The sequence below is a fragment of the Chaetodon trifascialis genome, chromosome 18, assembly GCF_039877785.1.
Source record: "Chaetodon trifascialis isolate fChaTrf1 chromosome 18, fChaTrf1.hap1, whole genome shotgun sequence".
NCBI classification, from domain to species: Eukaryota; Metazoa; Chordata; class Actinopteri; order Chaetodontiformes; family Chaetodontidae; genus Chaetodon; species Chaetodon trifascialis.
Window position 1 is genome coordinate 6,365,954 of NC_092073.1, and position 19,837 is coordinate 6,385,790.

The 19,837-nt window shown below is 40.7% G+C and overlaps 1 protein-coding gene across 1 annotated transcript in view; it reads right to left on the reverse strand.

Moving 5' to 3' along the window:
• Nucleotides 1–19,837, reverse strand: part of kcnh2b (potassium voltage-gated channel, subfamily H (eag-related), member 2b) — a 231,543-nt gene that overhangs the window by 192,533 nt on the left and 19,173 nt on the right. The window contains exon 2 of the mRNA XM_070985944.1: nucleotides 11,081–11,311. Within this exon, the coding sequence (XP_070842045.1) occupies nucleotides 11,081–11,311 (231 nt within the window). The remainder of the gene's footprint in view (nucleotides 1–11,080; nucleotides 11,312–19,837) is intronic.

Below are 19,837 nucleotides of genomic sequence, written 5' to 3' on the forward strand. Positions count from 1 at the left end.
TGTCTGCAGTGGTGCATCATCTAGAGATGCAGTGTCTCATGTTTTTTTCCACAGTTGTCAGCGAATTATACTGCGACAAAATTATCTGTTGATAGTCCAGGCTGTCACTACAGTTTTAATATCTACATTTTACTTCATGTTTAAGATAAAACAACATATGTGCTCATACTTAGATGTATATATTTCTTAAGCTCTGTGGAAACAAACTTATAGCTGCTGACTTGCACAGCTAACTCAATCTGCCACTCTGCTCGACACACTGAATACTACACACTAGAGATGACGAGATTCACCGATTCATATCGGTGATCCGATACAAATGATGCGACTGCACCAGTAGATTCAAGGTACATCGGATATAATTTACAGGTGAATTTACGGTGCATCTCTTGTAGCCTGTCTGTAAATTCAACGGTTAAATCGATTTTTTCCCTGCCCTGCCGTGTTTTCCGAGGCAACCTGAATGCACCATCGCTCCTCCGTCACTGACGCAAGCGTTGTTCACAACATAGAGGGGAACGAGAACGACGTTAGCAGCGAGGAGATATTCAGTGCACCGAAAAAGACACACAAATCAAATGTGTGGCAATATTTCAGGTTTTTCAAGCGAGAAGGTAAACTGGACAAAACATACGCAATCTGCAAACAATGCCGAGCAGATATCAATTACGTCAGTAGCACAACGTACCTGGCAATGAAGTTTTATACGTTTTGTAAAATTGTAGAGACAGAGAACATAATTCGGAGTAAGGATTGCTTATTATAAATAAAATCTAATGCTCTGTCTATACATACTGAATTATGTCTTTTTTAAAAATAGGATTTAGTGGTTTGCTCAAAACAAACCAAATATTATATGCATCTCTCAAATTGATATAGAGAGTAAAGCAAAGTTGTGCTATAAGAAATCTGATATGGGCACACTCTCGTACCACAACTAACTGTATCGAACTGGATCACATCATATCAAACCGAATCTCTTTGTAAGCAAGTCATGTCGTTATCAAATCATTTTTGAATTGCATTGTATAGTGAACAGGAGCGAATCGCATCGCATCGACAGAGGCTTCAGTGTATCGTTAATGTATCCTATTGGTGGCTGCGTATCGAGATGTGTATCGAATCGGCCTCAGTGGTGAAGATCTACACACTGATCAGCTTTTTTCTGGATATTTGACTCACGATATAAGTCTCTTGAAGTGTAAAAGCAAACTTTTCCCCATGGTCTAGTGTTAAAAAGGCAAACAAAAATCCCTATAAATCTTTACATCAAATCACAATACATATCAAATTAACACTCAAGCATCATGATAGTATGGAAGAATAATGCTAAGAAATTTAGAAAGTTATAATCAGTAATAATTATCAATAATCAAATCATTCTATCAAAAATAATTAACTAGGACTACAGTTGAAAATTAGCGAGTTGGCTAACACTGAGATACTTATAGAAATGTTGATTAATGTGTGTTGTCCTTAAAAATACATTAAAAAAAATGAAATGAAATAAAGGATCAACATATTGGTTGAAATATTTGGTGGAGTAAACTACAGCACCAACTCCATTCCTCCTTGAGTGAAACAGGAAGTATTGTTGTTAATGAGCTTCGAATCGGTGAAAAGACAGAAAACAGTTCAAAGTGACTTTCCATTTGTAATACGACAAAACAGTTTGCAAATTCAAAGCAGGAGCATCAATGACCGTTTGCATGCTGATGTAAGGTTGCAGAAAACCCAGAGAGCGAGAGAGTATGAGGCTGTAACTCAGAGTGAAGAAGAGGAGAGGGAGTTTAAGGCTCTGGGGTAATGGACTGAATCTGTCCACATATTTCAAGACAAACATTCTTAGAAAGCAAATGTATACTGATGTTGCACATGCACACACAGAGACGACATGTGAAAGTTATCTTAACTTGTTATCTATCAGCAGGCACCCAACATGCACCTGGCAGGGGCAGTGAGAGAATTTGACTTGGTTAAAAATGAACAACAACCAGGTTGTGCACCTGAACACAGACAATTTCTTCGTTTCGTCCTCACTCGTCAGGGCATGATGAACAGAGATTTCGCTGTAATTTTTGTTGTCAATATTTTTTTCATTTATGTTGTCGTTACAATTTAGTCACGCAATAAAATGACTTCAATGAATACTTATCGTCAGAATTTTCATTGACAAAATTAACGCTGCTCATATGTGCAATATAAGAGCTGACATTTGCATCAAGAGTAGTGTAACAGTGTCCTTCTTCACATTTAAGCATCATATTACACTAAAATGTATAATAAATGCTTTCTAGAGACCATTTAAGCAAGATGCAACAAGCACAGGCTATGTTCACTTAGTCCACGGTGAAGCTGTGCCCTGTGGAATTTAGGGCTTAGGGCAGTTTGACTGGATTTCTCACATCATAGCTCTGGTTTGTCAGATTTGTGTGGAAAAACTGCAGTGATTAGTGACTTGTTGATTACAGTTCACCAAAACCAATTCACTCCATGGTGTTCACACATTAAAGGACCTGGGACTTAAAGTCTGAGTCCAAGTGACAAGCACCATAGTTACAACACGTATATAAAGGGCCCAGACTGGTGCCCATCTTTGAATTTATAACCTGGGACACCAAACTGAGTGAGAGATTTTTATCTGCTGATTACCTTCATAACAAGATTACCAGCATGTTCAAAAAATCCACTTCTCAGGGCAAGATTAAATTAACTGTTTAAATTGAATCAAATTTGGTTCCTCAGCCTCAACTGAATTGGGTCACTGTGGTGTACTTAGCATGGATATTAACTATCATTTCACTCAGAGAAACACACAAAACGCATACACATGCACTTGCATGTGAACACACACACACACAGTATGCATTATTGTAAATGCCCACATTGATTTGGATGGTGCGCTGGTTCTACTGAGTCTTTGGCCCTTTACTGTGTGTATGTGTGCAAGCATACAGAGCAGCCTGGTACAGCACGCTGGGCAGCTAATGAGGCGGACACTCAATGCAGCACTATCACACTTCAGAGTGCCATGATTCATTATTTGGGTGTCATCAAAAAAGAGAGCGAAATGCACACACTAACACAGATACACACATACCCACCCTGTGAACTCAGTGCTTTGACTCTGAGTTACAGTCAAAGAGTAGAATTGGAGTGATGTGTAATTTGATCTTGATGCCTCTCAGTTTAGTGCTTGGTGATCTAATTCAAAGTGCTCCTGACCACATATGTTCCAGTACAAGTGAACTTTTTGTGTGTGTTAAGGTGCAGTTTTGTCACCTTAACCTTAACTTTCCATCTCTCTCCTTCCCACCTCCCCTGTCCTCTCTCCTGTTACACGGCATAGCACTGTGCAAGTTCACATCATTATCTTGCTCATTTGGGCTGAAACAAACAAAAAGCTCTCCAGCTCTGTTTTGAAAATGGACGCCTCTCTCTTCAGTTCAAAAACCTAATGCAACTTGTTGTTGTGTGGGCGACAGCTGACAGCATTAGTCGTGTTTGTGTTTGTGAGTGTGTTCCTGCTCGTGTTTGTGTGCGTTATGTGCTCTTTGCTGGAGGTGGGATCATCCACGGCAGTCATCGGCGTAAAGTGTTAACCTCTCCAGAGAGGCTGCAGGTCTCTAAGTGCTTTGCTTAGCTACCGCTGCTAAGCAATCAAGAGTCCCCCCAGTCACACAGGACAGCCTGCTCTTCTGGGCTTGCTGCATTATCACAGCACAATGCCGTGAGGACACAATGTCTGACAGACACCTGCTAGTCTTCAAGGCCCACAACACACTCGAGACAGTATTTTCATAATACCTGCTCAAAGTCATATCAACTGGAAAAACATGCTGACTGTACTTTTCTCATGATTTTGAGGCTCTGATTTTGAGCTGCTATTTATCACTCAGAGGATAAATACTTGAACCTAACACCATTTCATTAGACTAGAGCTGTCCTATCTAGTCTGGTGTGCATGAACTGATGAAGGCTGCTCGGATGAGAGGCGAAACGTCTTCCAAGACAAACTGACAAAGTTCAGTTGCGAATGATTAAATGCCCTGAAGCTTACAATACTGAACATTGCCAGTAATAAATGAGTATATGATGTTGGGCACGATCTCTGGAACAAATACTGCAATGCTTACAGGTTTTAGTTATGTCTCTCACAAGACTGGCTAATAGAATCGATTCAGCTTACTTATCCATACTTGTCATTTCACTCAGCTCTGTTGTGCTATGCACAAAAATTTGTATTTACTCAGGGGACTTGGTGGAGCACAGTTTGACAAGATTACATTCTCCAGAACACATAACATGAAATCTAATCACATTCAGGGGATTTCTGTCACCTGTCTTAACAGTGCTGTTTCAGAAAGAAACTCAGAAAGCAAGGAGCCTCTTGAAATAGGATTCATATTTGCTCCAGCAGCTCAAGACTGACAGCAGTGACATCCTTGAATTGATCTAGCTCACGATGGCTGTCTTCATAGCTCCTTTATACAGACAACCTGTATTCTGTCACATGCTTGCAGGCTGATGGCAAGCAATGTTCTCTCTTCCCTGACAGAAGGGCAGAGAGAGAGAGACAAAAAGACAAAGGCCGTGGGAAAGTTAAAGACACTGTCAATGAAACAGGAATGAGGGAAAGCTAGAGATAATGAGGCTTAGCGACTAGAGTCAAGAGGAAAGGATGGAGAGAGACAAACAGTGGGACACAATACGACAAGAGAACATAGAAAGAAGGAGGTGAGAAAACATTAGAGAGAGAATGACTGAGATTCAGAGACAGATAGAAGGTTGTAGTGTAAGAGAGAGAAAAAAGGGGAATATTTATCCAGCTAAAACAATTCATTCACTCCCTTTCCCAATTTCCTATTTTTCTCCCTTTCCAGCAGAACAAAGACCAGATGCTCTTGTTTCCCCCTTTAACCCTTCTGTAGTCACCATTATATTTCTTTGTGGACTAAAGGCTAATGTAAAACCACAAAGTTGTGACATTCAGGCAGCAAGGGGATTCAAAGCCTTGCAGGGAATACCCAACTGGGGCAAGAGCCCATTCTCTAGCAAAACATCTATCCGCTCAGTGTATGTGTGCATGCCTCCTATCACAGCTTACCTGGAGAACATGACTGATTAAGCTGGTGAGCAACTGGAGTCAGACAATTGAGCGTGAGAGCGACAAGGGAGATCCATCATCATGAAAGCTCATGCCTAAGCTTGGCACTAGATAAATGGGCTCAGATGAAGCCTGTGCGTGCTCACGGTGTGTTTGTGCACTGTGTTCATGCATGTATGTGCATTCTCTGTATGCATGTACACTCACTGCTTAGGTTGCCTTTCAAAAATCAAAGGAAAGGCTGCTCTTTCCTTTCCTTCTTCGCCTTTGCGAGAGGATGGGTGAAGGAGGCAAAGGGGATAAGAGGAGGTAGCATAGTGTTTCCTCCCTGTGTGCATTATGGATGAGGTGTGTCCACTGTGTTCGATGAGCTGCTCTCTGATGGCTTGAAGGTGGCCTGCTGGGGTTACCTAAGACTCTGTGTTTGTGTCTTTGTGAGCTTGAGTGTGTGTGACTATGATTGAGAGAGTGGAGTCACAGGGTCACACCTGCACACTAACTCATAGATAACAAATACCCTTCTTGGGCGTAATTTTTTATTCATTTACATCTTTAATTAAGTACGAATCAATAAAGGTTTTCAAATCAAATCAAACTTTATATGTCCTATATGGCACTTTTCATACTTAAAAGCAACACAAAGTGCCTCACGGTGGCTAAAAACAGCAAAAAAGAAAACCCAGCCCTCCCACCCCCATAAATACATAGAGATTTATAGAGACATACAGAGACTCACAGACACGCACGTATGCACACACACACCCTCGCATACACCCATATGGACAAGGCAAGGAATAAGCCACCTTAGGGGGCCATCCACACTGACAGGGCCCCCAGCCCATGACGAGGGAGCGCCGCCCGAGTTCACCCCAACCCAGGCAGACAGGAGGCCCCACACCGAGGTGCAGAAGCCTCCAGCCATCCAGGCCAGAGCCGTCCCCTCGGCAGCGCCCCCATCAGTAGATCAAGAGCAGCTCCCAGTGTTGGGGGGCCCCCATGAGGAAACACTGGAGCTAAAAACCAAGGGACTAAGACATAAACACTGAATGAAAGAAAATGAGTAAATGAAATAAATAGTAAATAAACATGTCGTTAAAACATGCAACTAAAGTAAGACACAAATAAAGATTAAATATGATAAGAAACCTGATTAAAGGAATGAGATAAATCAAACAAATCAATTGAAAGCCTGATTAAAAAGGTGGGTCTTGAGCCTCTTTTTAAAAACATCAACAGTCTCTGCGGACTTGAGGTTCTCCGGCAGGCTGTTCCACAATCAGGGGCCATAATAACTAAAAGCCGCCTCCCTGCGTGTTTTAGTTCTTACTTTTGGTATGGTTAAGAGGCTGGAGGACCACAGGGTCCACGAGGGTTGATAGGGTAAAAGCAGGTCAGATAAAGGCCTGAGACTGTAAAGACATTTAAAAACTAATAAAAGAACCTTTAAATCTATCCTGAAACGCATGGGGAGCCAATGCAGTGATTTTAAAATTGGTGTAATGTGCTCCCGCCCTCTGGTCCTCGTCAGCGCTCGTGCGGCTGAATTCTGTAGTAATTGAAGATTGGAGATACTCCTTTTGGGAAGACCAGAGAGAAGGGCATTACAGTAATCTAAGCGACAAGAGATAAAAGCATGCATCAGCACCTCCGTGCTGGCCTGAGAGAGAAACGGGCAGACTCTGGCTATATTCTTGAGATGGTAAAAACCTATCTTTGTTATGTTTTTGATGTGTGGAAGAAAAGTAAGCTCAGAGTCAAAAATCACGCCCAGATTTTTTACAGAATATGTTGATTTAAGATCTTGTAGTTTTGGTAAAAGTTTCTCTCTCTGGCCTTCAGGACCAATGACTAAGACCTCTGTTTTGTCCTGATTGAGCTGAAGGAAATTTTCTGCCATCCATGACTTGATGTCTAAAATGCAGTTAAAAAGGGCATCAATTGGCCCTGTGTCATCAGGAGACACGGCAATGTACAGTTGCTTATCATCAGCATAACTATGGAAGCTGATGCCGTGCCTCCTGATGACGTCCCCGAGGGGTAGCATGTAAAGATTAAAAAGAGCTGGACCTAAAATTGACCCCTGGGGAACCCCACACTTGATCTCATGGGTTCCTGAGGAACATGCATCCCAACTTACAAAGAAGTGTCGGTCAATGAGGTATGAGACGAACCAGTTAAAAGCAGTACCTGAGAGGCCGACCAGGTGCCTCAGTCTAATAAAAATGTGATGGTCTACTGTATCGAAGGCGGCGATTAGATCCAGTAGTACCAGGACTGTGAGCTTGTGTTTACCTAAATTGCACCTGATATCATTTAAAATCTTTAATAGGGCTGTCTCGGTACTGTGGTTCATCCTAAAACCAGACTGATACCTTTCTAAAATGTTCATTTTGTTTAAAAAATTGTTTACTTGGTTAAAAAACAGTTTTTCTAAAATTTTACTTCAAAAAGGTAAGTTGGATACAGGTCGGTAATTATTAAGAATGTTGGGGTCTAAATTGCTCTTCTTCAGAAGGGGCTTCACCACCGCTGTTTTAAAGGAGGCTGGGAAGACACCCGTCTGAAGAGAGCAATTCACCATGTATAACAGCTGTTCCTCAAAGAATCCATAGAGAGCTTTAAAAAACGGTGTGGGAATTGGATCTAAAAAGCAGGTTGTAGGGTTTACCTGGCAGAAAACTCGACCGAGTGCCCTCGTAGGTAGATGAATGGGGGCTGATGCATGGAGTAGACTGATAACACCAAATTTTACCACTTAGCACGTGACTCAGCCACTCCCAAGAGGAATATAATGAGAGCCCGGAGATGATTCAGAAACGAGACGGTGCACTTTTGAGTAATTTCCTGTATCTATGTCATGTGGGTGTCACCACTGACCCACCCCTTTAGGGGACAAGCAGCAGGTCCTGAGTCAATTCACTCCAGTGGGAGAAGTGAACATGAGCACAGATTATGACTAATCCTTTCGTCCTGTTGTCTCTGCGCCATTAATCATAAGCAACATATCTCCCAGAAAACATCCAGACAACAAAATGGCATTTTTCAGACAGGCAAATCAGGAGAAAATCAACTTTGTTCGAAACCTGTCTCTGTCTCAGCAACACATTCTCGTGAGACCTGGAGGGAGCATAGTAAACTAGCGTATAAAAACAAGGAGGCAAATTAAGGCACAAACATTACATACGCACATAAAAAGCAACAGTCCATCAGTACTGCAGAAGTGTTAAAAATGTCCAGTGGGGATGGAGGTGGGGTGGGGTGGGGCGTGCCCATATCGGAGACAAGAAGTGTTTACCATTTCATACCACTGGGGCAGCTTGTATTGAGCAATCTTGTTGTCATAGAGCTGAGGAACTGAGTAAAACTTTGTGTTTTTATATCTCATAACAACCATTCAACTTAACTTTTCTTCTACAGTTTTACATCAAAATCATAAATAAATGATACTTCGGCCTAGCACAACTTGAGAAAATATCAAAATGTCATCTACAATTTGACCTCAGTCAATCAATCCAATCCAATGTTATTCCACTGCACAATGTGTTTTGAGATCAAAGCTTCCACACACATATGCCTAATCAGAAACACAACCTCTGGTTGGTCAACAAGTCAGGAACACAGAGTCTGATTGGCTGACAGTCTCAGTGGACCACTAACAACCATGCAAACAATAACTGTTTTCAACATGGATAAATGGATAAGCAGTCACAGAGGACATTCAGTGCTGCATTTATCATTCTGGATATATTCTACAAAATCTCCAAAAAGACAGTCCAGTTCAAAGCAGGATTACAAAGCTTCTGAAAGGGGTACGATCACACTGTAGCCCTCATGGGGACAGCACAATGGAAACATTATCCTTGTGGGCAAAAAAAAAAAAAAAAATGTCTATACCATTGGAGGGTACCAGAGATATTTAATAAGTTGTATCAGAGATACTTTGATGTCATATACAACATTGTCGACAGAGGAGGTTAATCACCTTGTCACATTACTTAATACTAATGCAATAAAACTTGCATTCAGGTTGCTGATGTAGGCTACTTTTTGATTCGCCAGAATGTGTCATAATGGCAAATACTGGTTCAGTTGTTTTGCATAAAATCACATCACTTTGTTTCAACACTGCTCCGGACCAGCAGAACCAGACACCAACCCCATCCTACGATATACAGTCTACTATTTTGCCTTGTATGAAAAATGCTGTGTGCACTCTATATCATACCAAAAAGGGCCAGAACATGTTCCATATACTATAAATGTATGTGATTTTGTTCAGCAATGAGTGTTGCTTCACTGCACCAAGCTCAGCCACCCCTCATTGACTTCTACCTCTACCTCCAGCAGTTCTATTTTATGGATGTTTAATCAGATTAGTCATTGTTTTGAGAATGATCATTACATGAATCATTTGCCTCCTAAAACTTCAAAATACAGCATTATAAAAGTATTGTTAATATGGTAATTTCTCTTTTGCCTTGAATGGGAGGGCATATTCAAGCTACTGTGCTGTGCATGCCAACAGCAGCTTTATGGCTACCAGTCCACACTGGCACAAGACTCTTACAGGTATTAAATGTTGCTTCCTTTAACTATGTGTTGTTAGTATGGCAGACTCTTGTTAACCTAGCCGGTGGGACAGAAATGACAACACCTCTGTAATTCTTTATACAGGGTTGTAGCTTTTTACGAGGTACTTTTGCATAGCAGATTGCTGGTGTGTGTGTCCACATCTCCAGTATAAACAGTGGAAAGTGAAATGTGCAGAGGGAGGGCTGAATTGGCAAAGCACTCCTCAGAAGTATCAGGAGACAGCTGGCGCCATCTCTCTGTTTCTCCTTCTCTCTTTTGCTTGCTTTCTCTCACCACCAACAACGCTTTCAGATTATGTGAGAAACACACTTTCCGACACTCTCTCTCACTGTGTTTCTCCCACCTCTCACCCACTGGTTTTCCTCACTTTTCAGAGCTGTGCTGTTTTCCTGCTCTTCTTAGTCATCTTGCCCTCTTTTTCCCCACAGTTTGTTTCAAACCTCTCTCTCTCTCTCTCTCTCTCTCTCTCTCTCTCTCTCTCTCTCTCTCTCTCTCTCTCTCTTGTCCACAGGTGGAAAATGTCCAGCTGATGCTTTGGCCATAGCCCAGGGAGTTGTTGACTTTATTACCATGGCAGCTCTTTATCACCATGGAAGCCATCCATCGTTGCTATGACCAGTGTCCTATTACCTGGCCCACTTGGCATGTGTGTACACAGAAATACACTAATGCCACTGGAGAGAATTCAAGGGCTTCCCCCATTTACTTTCCTCTAAAGTGCATCTTACTGTAAAGGTTAATTCAGTTAAGGTATACTGAAAATGTAGGTATTTCATGATACAAAACTGCTGTTTGGTTTTTAACTCTGACATTACTCTTATATGACTGTGAAGACGCTAATTCAAATGCTTTTCTGAAGGTACTCAGCTGTAATCTAAGCACAGCTACAGATAAGTGTTCTGTTAATACAATCTGGAAACAGACCAAATGTAGCATACTGCATTCTCTGCACTTCCATGCTCATCACAACAACAAGTCTGGCACTAAAAAGTTGCAAAAGACACAAAATACAACATGGGCTTCTCAGTAAACAGTAGTCAGGTCACTGACACATAACAGCTCACAGATAAACATGAGCGGGTGGATGCCAAATGTTCTGTACACACTACCCAAACAGATCCTCAGGCCAAAAACAAGTACATTTTATATTTCAAAAGCATTCAAACACCTAAAAATTTCACATGCACACTCAAGTACATACACGCACAAGTACCTTCCATTGTGCTCTTTCCATCCCAGCACATGCAAACTCACAATAATACTGACCTAACAACACACACACATTCCTTTCCACACATGTATAGACACCAGAAACAGGTGCACACATCCTCTCCTACATCCACACAAACACATCTCAAATCAAACAGGTTTTTTTCCTACCGTCTTTGCGGTAAAGGTTGATCTCCACTTTCCTCTCCTCCGACCCAAGAAGGGCCTGTGCCATCTGGGCAATGGCCAGTCGCTTGGTGTCGGGTCCGTACAGGAAGTTACATGTGCACGGCTTCTGCATGATCTCAGCACGTGAGTAGCCACACATGTGGCAGAAGCCATCGTTGCAGAAGATGATGGCGCAGTTCTCCACTCTTGCGTTGGCTATGACGAACTTACGACCTGTGGATGAAACGAGAAAAGCTTACTTTTCACAGAGACACCATCATCCAATTCATGGTACTGAAGTGTGTCAGAGGAACAAATGAAAAAGACTTCCAGGAGAAGTGTGTGAGTAGAGTGTGTGTGTGTGTATGTGTGTGTGTGTGTGTGTGTGTGTGTGTGTATACATGTATATATGCATATATGTGTGTGTACATATGTATATACACATACATATGTATATACACATATGTACGTACGTACATACATACATATATGCGCGCGCACACACACACACACACACACACACACACACACACACACACACACACACATTCTACATGTGCAATGGAGCTTTAGCCTACAGCAGTATTAGGGCCACCGATATGCACTGTGAGAATAAAACAGAGAACAGCAGGAAAAACGTTTTGAGAACAAGCCTGTGATTTACGGAAAACATCCTGACACTTTAAGGTTAGGCCTTTCTCACAGTATTTTGACTGATATAGCAGGAAACCACAGCTGTCATCAGTAGTTAATAATCTTATTAATAGTTGCTATCTTATTATAGGCGCCCCTATAGCTAATGTATTGAGGCAGTCAGTCCTCTGCAGTGGCCGCAGGTTCGACTCCCACCTGCGGCTCATTTTCTGCGTGTCGCCCCCTCTCTCTCTCTGCCCCCTTTCCTGTCGTACCGTCAGCTGTCGCTATCATAAAGGCTAAATAGCACCCCCAAAAAATAATAAAAAATAAAAGATAGCCTTGGAGAGTGATATCTGTGTTTTTCCTGTTTAACAAGTCAAAATGTCTACCTTAATTTTATGAGGGGAAAAAAAACTTGTATGTTTCGACAAAAAAAATAATTATTATGTTAATACAGTAAAGACCTTTATTATTTTTAATTTCATTCGGCCATTTCTGCACTTAACACACTTAGTTCAAGTATGCATAAGTATTATTTACATCACTTTCATTGTCATTTCCTGAGAGCCCAGTAAGCAAGGAATGCTAATTACTACGGAAATCACCTGCGCATTTAACCTAGCTAACGTAGCAGTCTTGCTAGCTTACAAAGCTTAATTTTCAAACCTAATAAACCTGCAAAAGGAAGCTGTAAAGTTATTTAGCTACAACATCAAATGAAACGTTTACAGACCTTTTAACACACGTTTTAAAACATGTCAAAGCCAATATTTCTTATTTGGAAGACACTTCAACACAGGCCGGACACTTCGTTGTAGTTTCCAACTAACTTCAGCCATCTTCTACCATATCAGTTTCAAAATAAGTGCATCACTTTCAAAATAAAATCAAGAATGAAAAAAATAACTATTATGTAATCGTCATTCACAATTGTACTTAATATAAGACGTGGTTTTTCTGTGGGTGGTCTGAGCAGAGCTGTATAATATTATGGCTAGAAATATGTCAAGTCTTCTGCAATTCACCTTGAAGTGTGTGTGGTTTGCATATGTGTGTTCATAATTGTGGTCAAATGTGTAAACTGCAGCTGCAACCTTGGTCGCTCCATCTCCCACAAAGCTCTGATGTGTGTCTCTCTCTAAACCACTTACTGTGGAAGGAGCCATTTAGCTCCATGGCCTCTGCTCAATGTCAGTGGATGATCTGAATGCACTCAGAGAGCTGCTGTTGTGACTGAAAACACACAGATCTGCACAAACTCACTTACCCTACACACTGACTCTTTACTTGCAATGCTTTGTGAATATCTGTCTCCAGGGTGTACAAGATGAATCTCTTATGTGTCTTGTGGGAGCACATACAAACAACATAAATGTGAGCATGTGCATGAGGCCTCTGTGGATGTGTGATTGTCTTTGTGCTGTATCAGGGTGATAGATAGCGCCCACTAAAAGGTTTTAAGCTACTGAAGAGCCCAGTGTTCCCAGTTACTTCAACTGAGTGCTGGGCCCCACTGTGAGGAATACTGCACTCATAAATAGTCATGTAAATGGTTAGAGGGAAGGAGGAATGGCTGGTGACAGAAAAGGGTGGGTGAGGTGAGAAACAGCAGGAGGGCTGGATGAAGAAAAGATGGAAATGAGATGGTTCCATAGAAAGACTTTGGGAAGGAAGGAAGATTGACAGGACAGGAGATAAATTGAGGAAGGGGCGGATAGAAGATGGGGAAGTGAAACATAAGTTAATGAATGGAGATTCTGGAGAAAAAGATAAGGTGGAGTGTGGATATTTGAGAAGTGATGTGTCCAGGGAAGGCACAGGAAGAATCGGACTACATTTCTCAGTAATTCACTTGCATCAAGTAAATGGACTGGAGACTGTCGTGAAAAACTATTCACTTTTTGATGTCAGAACATTTCAACTTGTGGCTGTGAATCAGTTCAGTTCAATTCAAAACAACTTTGTCCATCCCAATAACAACAATTGTATGTAGCAGCTTGCCATCCAGATCTGCAGATACACAAAAAATATGCAGGAGAAGAAAGAAGGGACACTATCAAATCTAAAACAATCAAATGTTATAAGCTTAGAAACTATATGTGGAATTGGTGAAACATACATTGATGAATAAATATAATATAATATAATATAATATAATATAATATAATATAATATAATATAATATAATATAAAAATGCACAAAGTGATGAGGCCTTACAAAGACATAAACAATGATCTATTAAGAATTTAGAAGAAGGATGGCAGAGGAGATACAGTAAAAGATGGTTTCATTTGCAGGCAGGTTGAACATGAATAGCAATCATGCTACTTCATTACAAAGTCTACAGTTTATCACTCAGTTTCTGGGTGTACTTCCTGTTCTGAGAGGGCACCGTTTGCCACTGTTTAAGGCAAAAATGATTTTCTTGTCTTGAGGACAGTTCAGCCTGTTTTGGTATTAAGGGCCTTATCACACCTGAAAGTCTGAACCAAGATTCCTGTTTTTGTTACATTGTATACATTTGATCCAGTTTTCTTTGATTTCCACATTGCAACTTTGCAAGTGCACTAAAGAACTATACATGACATACTATACATGTCGTCTTCACCAAAGTGAGCTGCATCTCCCTATACTTGAAATTGACTGCTGTAGCTGTTTTGTCAATTAAATTCAATTCCTCTCTCTCTCTCTCTCTCATCCTCCTGCAAAATGATTGATTGCTGTTGACGAGAGCCTTCCAGAACTTACTGTAAGAGGTCCAAAAGCCGAACCATCCAAAAAATTGTTTCCAAACTAGAACCGAACAAAACCATGGTACAATTGGATCTGGACTCAGATCACCTCTTTTCAGCAGACGAAGGCCTGTTTAGTCTGGAATGTGGTCTGTAATCTTAGTTTGCATCAATCAAACTGAAAAGTCAGAATGTCCTGCCCAAACAATGTTAGGTGTGAAAGCATCCAACAAGCAATGAATCTACCAGTGCATTACCCACAATCCTCCCTTACTGTTAATGCAATGCTCACAAACCTTAACCATGTATTGAGGGTCAGTTACATGTAAAGCTCCATCCAACATGTAGTTGCACCTCATCCTCAAGCAGGCATCCAAGCATGCTCATATAGTTGTCATGGGTTTATAAAGGCAAAAACAACGCTCTCTGAAGCAGTAACACAATATTTAATGCTCCGTTTTGAAAAGGATGGGTCGTAAACGTGACAGATTCGAGCATTTAGGGAGATTCGGGATTCCTGCTCTAAGCTGCACTGCGTCTGGTTCTGTCTGCTGAAGTTTTCAACAAAGATAATGGTCACTCAGATGGTCTGGAAACACATTTGAAAGCCACTAACAAGGCCACATTTCAAGGAAGATATGTCCATTATAATGAGAACAAAGTCCTGAAGACACAGAAACTTATATTTCAGTAAAAGATTGCATGTGGGAGGTGTTCATCAGAGGACTTTTTGTGAGAGTCTTGGATAAAAGGACAACGTCATGACCATTAAGCCTTGTAAGTGATATAAATATGTTTACCTCAGCAAGAAGATTATTGTTGCAGTGAACAAGCTACGTGTGACCTGAGTGCACCCCGGCTCTCAAAAAAAACAGCCTGACACTTTTGGTAATTTCCATTCCATGTTGGGAGATCCTCACAAAGGCTGCCGGTGATAACTCTTCCTCAAGGACTTCAGGCTGTGAAAAGGGAAGCGTACCTCATTGCTGCAGTGAACTCTGAGAGAATGTGTTCCTGTAATTGCTTCTTGCTCAGTACGTCAGGCTTCAGACCGAGATCACAATGTACCTAAAACACAGTTCCTGCTCCTGGGAAGCTGGATTTAAGATGTTTGTGAAAGTTAAAGGATAATCACTGCATTTATAAATGTCTGTGTTGTTCAGAATGGCTCCTCAAAACAAGGGATGAACCAGGTGTCACTGGAATAAATAAACAGTCTGGAAATGAGAATGCAGACATAATTAAGCTTGATCTGAAAAATCAAGGCTATTTTAAATGCCTTTTTAATTTCTGAAATTTTCTATGGTGTTGAGCACATTCATTCCATACATGTAGATGTGCTGGATGGAGCAACAAAAAAAGCATGACGAGTAAAACACAATAATCACTACACTTGAAATAACTTGACAACAGAGGTCACTGAATAATGCCAGTGTACCAGTGAGTACTATGAGTACTATGTAATACATCAGACTGTGCCATCATAAATCTATAGGAGGAGTAGGATTGAACTGGATCGATCACAGAGCTGGATTCACTAAAAATCCAATCACATGTGTCAAAACCTGTTAAAATATGTTTTCAAGTCATGAAATACACTAAAACCTAAAAAAAAAGACCCCTAGAAGCAATTTACCCATCCACAACAGCACAAATAAGGTTTTCATTCTAAAAAAAAAAAGACTTTAAACTCTTTTAAAAAGAAGAAAAACTTCATCACTGAAAATGCTCCTTTAGTTGGTCATACACTAATTCTTGTGAAAAGCACCCAATAGTTTACTCCATTATGAGCAGTAAAGTGGGATTTTGGTCACTTAGAAATCATTATTATTCTTCATCATCACTGACAGGTGTAGAGGAGCGTGGCTGTATTTTTTCCATCTATGCAATATGACACATTGCATTATAGAATTGTTAGCAGAAGGTAGCGAGCATGCCTGGGACCTTTGTAGCATGTCATTCCTTGTCTCAGTCTCCTCATTTCTTTTGAGCCAAATGTAAACTGTTAATGTTCTTTCAAGATGATATTAGTAGATTAGCAAAGACCTAAAGTGTAAGTTCATGAACTGCCTTAACTGCGTGTCTTACACCTACAATTACAGTTCTGCCCTCTTGGGGTAGCAGAAACAAGTTGTGAACTCAACAATGATGAATTAATACCTTTTCAGCTGTTGTGATCAGTAATGGAGCAACACTGGCTTTGTGTTGGAGTCATGTTTGTATCCGCCTGGCTAATGTAAGTCCAACATTCACTCTCTTTTAGCTCTGTTTTTGGTCTCTGCCAGCTCCTGAGGGAAATACCCTTGTTTTTATCTGTTAAATGCTGCACTATGTTCACCAGCTAGACTCTGTGTCTGTCTGCTCTTGGCTGCTGAGCACGTAGTATAGTGAGTTTGTAGAGCTTTTTCTCTGAAAACAGCTGCCTGTTGCAGCTGAAAGCGACAGCGTCAATGAAACAAAACAGTTAAGTTGTGAGCCTGACAGCCAAACAATGAAAGCTGGATGAAGCCGAGGGGAGCTGCAGATTCAGGTGATGATTCTCTGTGGGTTCAATCCTAACAGCAGCACCTTTCCCATTGTCTCATTGTTTTCACATTTGATCCATTGCTATTTAAAAATATCGATTATACTGGAGTTGCTTTAAGCCTTGTCCTTTGAAGCAAACTTTGTTGGGATAACCTTAACTATCTTTGGACCCCAGGCCAGTCGCTCCTCTGCCTATGTCAATTCAGCAGACTTGACTGTTATCTTCATGAGAGACGTCTTCTCTGGAATTACAGCTTGACTTCTTTAATAGCAGTCAGACCAAAAAATGCTTTACAATCATTTCAGTGCAGAAAGAAGCAGGTATGCATGCTTTTGGTATTGATCATGCCTCCTTTGCCTCGCACAGAGTTCAGTGAAGTTGAACTTCAAGTAAAAAATCCTGAAATATTTCAACCCTTTCTTGATCATAGCTGAGATGCACCGAAATGAATGAGGTGTATCTTCCAGGGTACAAGAGTTCAGCATGTCTGAAAATATTCACATCCTTGGTCTTCACTCATTGGCAAGATTTTTAGGGAAGGTAATACATCATCCATTGCCCTTACTGTATGATGAATGAATGGATGAAAATTAAAACAAACTCTGCCGACTGAGGCAATTTTTCTTACTAAGGGTTCTTAATTAGACTTGATTATGAAATGGCCCCTGAACAGGAATTATCATTTAACAAGGAAGAGGGTAGACAGTCGTTATTCCCTGTAAATTATGTCTCAGAAGCAGTTCACAGAGGTGAAGCATAGTGAGTCCCCGTCTGAGCCAGTGATTTATAAATCATTTCAAAAACACTGAGAAGACGCCAGTCTGCAATACTCGGGCATCTCTGCACACTTCTTTTATCTTCAAAATCACCTATTGGCCGATGATATTTCACACTCTTGTGTCTTTGTGCACCACATTCTTCTGAAGGAATGTTCAGCCACTTCAGTTTTTATTGTGTTGGAATGAGCTTGGAGGCTGCCGCTAAATGATTTATGGATGCTGGAAAGATTTTTTTTCTTTATCAATTGTTGAGCCATAACATGGATATACGGGTTATTACTGTATTGATTGAGTGCACTTTTGTGTGTGTGTGTGTGTGTGTGTGTGTGTGTGTGTGTGTGTGTGTGTGTGTGTGTGTGTGTGTGTGAGGGTCTTCTTGTGTTTACTTTCTCAGCAGGATGCACACATTTGAAGTTTCTAAAAGAACTGATGATAGTGCATCAAACACGGACTTGGAGCAAAGAGAATAAGGAAGAAATGGAACAAGAGGGAAAACAGCAAGACACAACACAGTGTGACCCTGTGTTAAAAAATCAGAGACACAGCATGTACCTTACTGGCTGAACACAAGGCTTTTAATCAAGACAGAAGTCAAGGAGACCAGACAAAATGCATTCACCCAGCATGCTGGTGAGGCTCAGTACGTACAGACTGGCCTACATTCATATAACAGCCTAAATCAATATGCATACATTATCAAAATGATGAACAAATAGGCATAGTGGCTGAAAGCAAGACACAAATGCAGTATGTTGATGATATTTTAGTATTTGTCATCTTGTTTACCTCCAAAATATATGTCTGAGAGACTGACTGACCCCGTCAGGGTGGGAAGCTGGGTCAACAAAACGTGAGACCAAGTAGTTTTGGTTTGTTGAAAGTCATCCAAATTAAACAACTCAGTGCATTGCTTATACATAAATGGCTCTTTCAACAAGATGACATCATCTGTCAGTGCTTTCCTCAAACTCCAAACTCTTTAACTTCTAAAACTTCTGCACTCACTGTTGCACAAACAAAGTAACTGAAACTAAACTGTAAGGTTCGATTATGTCTTGGTGCAAAAATGATTGGGTTAGGGTGAGGGAAATACCACAGTTTGGGTTAAAATGACTTCTTGTTTAAGATAATGGAATAAGTGTGGTCATAATTTTAAAAAAAGAAACAGTGTTGACAGGGAACCGGAAATGAACAGTGATCTCCACAAGTCTTACTGAGCCATCCACCCACGCCAACCTGCTCCCTCCACAGACTTTGTGGCTCACTTTGTCCTTTGTGCCCAGTGGAAAACAGTCATAATTCCTACAGCCCCTGGAGGTTAGTCACTTGAAGGCAAACGTCGATTTGGGGCACTTGCTAAATTGGCTGATGCTGTTGAGGACAGTCTCCTATTTTTTCAAAGAACATTTCTCCATCAAACCAAGACGATCCTCAGTACATTCACATTTAATGATGGGAAACTACGGCATCTTACAGCAAGGGTTTTGTTTTTGTAGCTCTCGACATTGGTTGTGTCACTTACAATAGTTGCTAAGAGCTTGGAAAGGGAGGCAGTCAAATAATCAGACAGGCTGCAAACACAGGTTAATGGTAAAATTATTACCCAAGCTGTCATTTTGAACAGTTTACACAATACATTAATGGCAATCTATTTTACTTAACATAATTTAACACACTGACAGTTTTTCTGTGCAATGAGGGATTAGTGACATTATGAATGCACTCACTTTTAGTTTTATCTCTAAGTAAGAGGTGGCTACAGTGGCTAAACTGTATAGTCATCTAATGCATGTTTCTTGGCCATTTAGACCCATTTTTAGCCTTGTTGCTACTTTTTGAGACTCCAGAATTTCTTTGAATAGTACAATGGTATTATACCTGATAAAACTGAAAGCTATATAAATAAATCCCAAATTGCAATTAACCATAATTTAAAGCTTTAAAGCTTCCAATGCCTCCAAAACTATGACTTACTGCCCCCACAATGTGTCTTCCACAGCATGCACACTGACTGATGTCTACATGACATTGATCAAGTTGACTGGTCTTCCTTTAACCACAGTTATGCTCTCAAAAGGCTTCACA